The 3,803-nt window shown below is 42.2% G+C and overlaps 1 protein-coding gene across 1 annotated transcript; it reads left to right on the top strand.

The window, feature by feature from the left end:
* Positions 1-406: 406 nt before the first annotated feature.
* Positions 407-3,339, top strand: gh1 (growth hormone 1; the record flags this gene model as incomplete). Its single annotated transcript, XM_046043548.1, has 5 exons — positions 407-565; positions 1,634-1,750; positions 2,697-2,840; positions 2,951-3,097; positions 3,178-3,339. Coding segments are annotated over 5 exons (630 nt in total), but the record flags the coding sequence as incomplete, so codon positions are not given.
* Positions 3,340-3,803: the final 464 nt, after the last annotated feature.

Here is a 3,803-nt window from a genome sequence, read left to right as displayed (position 1 = left end):
TGAAGAAGCTCTCCCTCCCTCTCTCTCTCTCTCTCTCTCTCTCTCGCCCTCCCCCTCTCTCTCCCTCCCTCCCTCTCCCACACTCTCTCGCTCTCTCTCTCCCCCCCTCTCTCCCTCCCCCACCCCAACCTTACCTTCCTTTAAGAGGCAGAAACCTCGAGCAGAACCATGGCCGCCCACCCTGAGCCATGGTTCTGCTCGAGGTTTCTGCCTCTTAAAGGAAGTTTTTCCTTGCCTCTGTCTCCTAGTGCTGCTCTTGGTGGGAACTGTTGGGCTTCTGTAAATATCATCATAGAGTTCGGTCTAGACCTGCTCTTTTATGAAAAGCGCTGTGAGATAACTGTTGTTGTGATTTGGCGCTATATAAATAAAATTGAATTGAAATAACCTGTCTCTCTCTCACCTGTGTCTCTCTCTCACCTGTCTCTCAGTCATCCTTCTGCTGTCGGTGGTGTCTCTGGGCGTCTCCTCTCAGCCAATCACAGACGGCCAGCGTCTCTTCTCTATCGCAGTCAGCAGAGTTCAACATCTCCACCTGCTCGCTCAGAGACTCTTCTCTGACTTTGTAAGTCTACGGCAGCTCGCACAGATGAAGTCAAGTTACAAAGAGTATTTTTAAAAATAAATGGAATGGCTAAATGGAAGCTACAATATACATAAATACATATATATATATATATACATATACAGTATATGTATGTATGTATGTAGATGTATATAAATACATCTACGTATATGTTTAGGCACTAAACAGCTGCCTCCTGGGTATCTCAACACTATGTCACCTGACTTTGACGGGAGACAGAACGTAATATAAGGTAATATAAGGGGAACAGCCACTGACCCAGCAGCATTGTTTGACAATTCGGGAATGAAACCTACAATTGCCCAGTCGGTTCTTAGCCAACGGGCTAACAACCCATTTTGAGGTCACAGTGACCTTTGAGTCGCCAGAACGGGACGGACGTATGTACATGGTGAAAACAGCCGACACACAACAGAGTAACACTGTGTGTATTTCTGTGTGTATACCTTTGTGTATTTCTGTGTGAATACCTGTGTGTATAACTGTGTGTATCCCTTTGTGTATTTCTGTGTGTATACCTTTGTTTATTTCTGTGTGAATACCTGTGTGTATAACTGTGTATCCCTTTGTGTATTTCTATGTGTATACCTTTGTGTATTTCTGTGTGAATACCTGTGTGTATAACTGTGTGTATCCCTTTATGTATTTCTGTGTATGATAAAACGTACCTGTGTATTTCTGTGTGTGTACCTGTTTCTATTTCTGTGTGTGTACCTGTGTAAATTTCTGTGTATATACCTGTGTGTATTTCTGTATGTATACCTGTTTGTATTTCTGTGTATACCTGTGTATATTTCTGTGTGTATACCTCTGTATATAACTGTATGTATACCTGTTTGTATTTCTGTGTATACCTGTGTATATTTCTATGTGTATACCTCTGTATATAACTGTATGTATACCTGTTTGTATTTCTGTGTATACCTGTGTATATTTCTGTGTGTATACCTCTGTATATAACTGTATGTATACCTGTTTGTATTTCTGTGTATACCTGTGTATATTTCTGTGTATACCTGTGCAAATTTCTGTACATGTGTCTTTTAGGAGAGCTCACTGCAGATGGAGGAGCAGCGTCAACTCAACAAAATCTTCCTGCAGGATTTCTGTAACTCTGATTACATCATCAGCCCCATCGACAAGCACGAGACACAACGCAGCTCTGTGAGAGTACTTCACTACACAATACTACTCAAACTGTTTATTATATGTTCTTATATGAACATACAGTTCGCTCTGCAGTTTTTGTTTTCACCAGAGCCTTTTAATGTAACATGTCATTTCACATCTCGATTTCATATCAATGGATTGGTTCTAGGTTCTGAAGCTCTTGTCTATCTCGTAAAGTTTGATTGGTTCTAGGTTCTGAAGCTCTTGTCTATCTTGTAAAGTTTGATAGGTTCTAGGTTCTGAAGCTCTTGTCTATCTCGTAAAGTTTGATAGGTTCTAGGTCCTGATGCTGTTGTCTATCTTGTAAAGTTTGATTGCTTCTAGGTTCTGAAGCTGTTGTCTATCTTGTAAATTTTGATTGCTTCTAGGTTCTGAAGCTGTTGTCTATCTCGTATCGATTGATTGCTTCTAGGTTCTGAAGCTGTTGTCTATCTTGTAAAGTTTGATAGGTTCTAGGTTCTGAAGCTCTTGTCTATCTTGTAAAGTTTGATAGGTTCTAGGTTCTGAAGCTCTTGTCTATCTTGTAAAGTTTGATAGGTTCTAGGTCCTGATGCTGTTGTCTATCTTGTAAAGTTTGATAGGTTCTAGGTCCTGATGCTGTTGTCTATCTCGTAAAGTTTGATTGCTTCTAGGTTCTGAAGCTCTTGTCTATCTTGTAAAGTTTGATAGGTTCTAGGTTCTGAAGCTCTTGTCTATCTTGTAAAGTTTGATAGGTTCTAGGTTCTGAAGCTGTTTTCTATCTTGTAAAGTTTGATTGCTTCCTGGTTCTGAAGCTGTTGTCTATCTCGTAAAGTTTGATTGGTTCTAGGTTCTGAAGCTGTTGTCTATCTCGTATCATTTGGTTGGTTCTAGGTTCTGAAGCTGTTGTCTATCTCGTATCATTTGGTTGGTTCTAGGTTCTGAAGCTGTTGTCTATCTCGTATCATTTGGTTGGTTCTAGGTTCTGAAGCTGTTGTCTATCTCGTATCGTTTGATCGAGTCTTGGGAATTTCCCAGTCGTTCTCTGTCTGGAGGTTCTGCTCCGAGGAACCAGATTTCCCCCAAACTGTCAGAACTGAAGACGGGGATCCTGCTGTTGATCAGAGTGAGAACACACACACACACACACACACACACACACACACACACACACACACACACTAATCAAATGTAACCAACCAGCTTAAATGTGTGAGTAACCACCTGATCCTGCAGGCCAATCAGGACGGAGCAGAGCTGTTCCCTGACAGCTCTGCCCTGCAGCTGGCTCCTTATGGAAACTATTATCAGACGCTGGGATCCGACGAGTCGCTGAGACGAACGTACGAACTGCTGGCCTGTTTCAAGAAAGACATGCACAAGGTGAGGAAGAGGAGGGCGTGCTGATAAAGATCATGGAGATGATGTAATGATGATGTAATAATGATGACACGTGTTTACAGGTGGAGACCTACCTGACGGTAGCGAAATGTCGACTCTCTCCAGAAGCCAACTGCACCTTGTAGCCCCGCCTCTCTGTTGATGATGTAATCCTGTGTGTTCTGTAGCTCCACCTCCATGTTCTCTGTAACTAGTCAGCCTCTGTTCAGTGTTTGGTGCTGAAACCCAGCGCGATGATGAAGGTTTCCTTATGTCATCAGGATTAAAGCTGTGAACAGGAAGTGATGTCATGCTGTCAGCGTGTGAAATAAAGTGTGAGCTTTGTTGCATTCAGATATGTCTCTGTGTGTCCATCATCACCGTTAACAGCCTGTAGAGCCCGTCTGTGATCCTGGGCCACATTTACACTGGACTTCCCCTTAGGGAACTCGAGGGAGTTCGTTAGCATGCAAAAAGTGTCTGTGTGAAACATAGCATTTCTAACGAAGAAGCAGTGGCTGGGAAATGTAGTTACTTAAACTAAACGTTAACAATGATCACAACAATAAAACTTCTAATGAAACACACACCAATACATTGGTGTGTGTTTCATTAGTAAATACAATACAGTACATTTACAAAAGCTAACCAGGCCTGTTTACGTTGCGGTTAGTGAAGCCCTGTGATGCCCGTTAGCGGTCTGTAGGGA

The sequence above is a fragment of the Micropterus dolomieu genome, linkage group LG02, assembly GCF_021292245.1.
Source record: "Micropterus dolomieu isolate WLL.071019.BEF.003 ecotype Adirondacks linkage group LG02, ASM2129224v1, whole genome shotgun sequence".
NCBI lineage: Eukaryota > Metazoa > Chordata > Actinopteri > Centrarchiformes > Centrarchidae > Micropterus > Micropterus dolomieu.
Note: the sequence above shows the minus strand (reverse complement) of the source record. Positions and strands in the feature narration are given on the sequence as shown.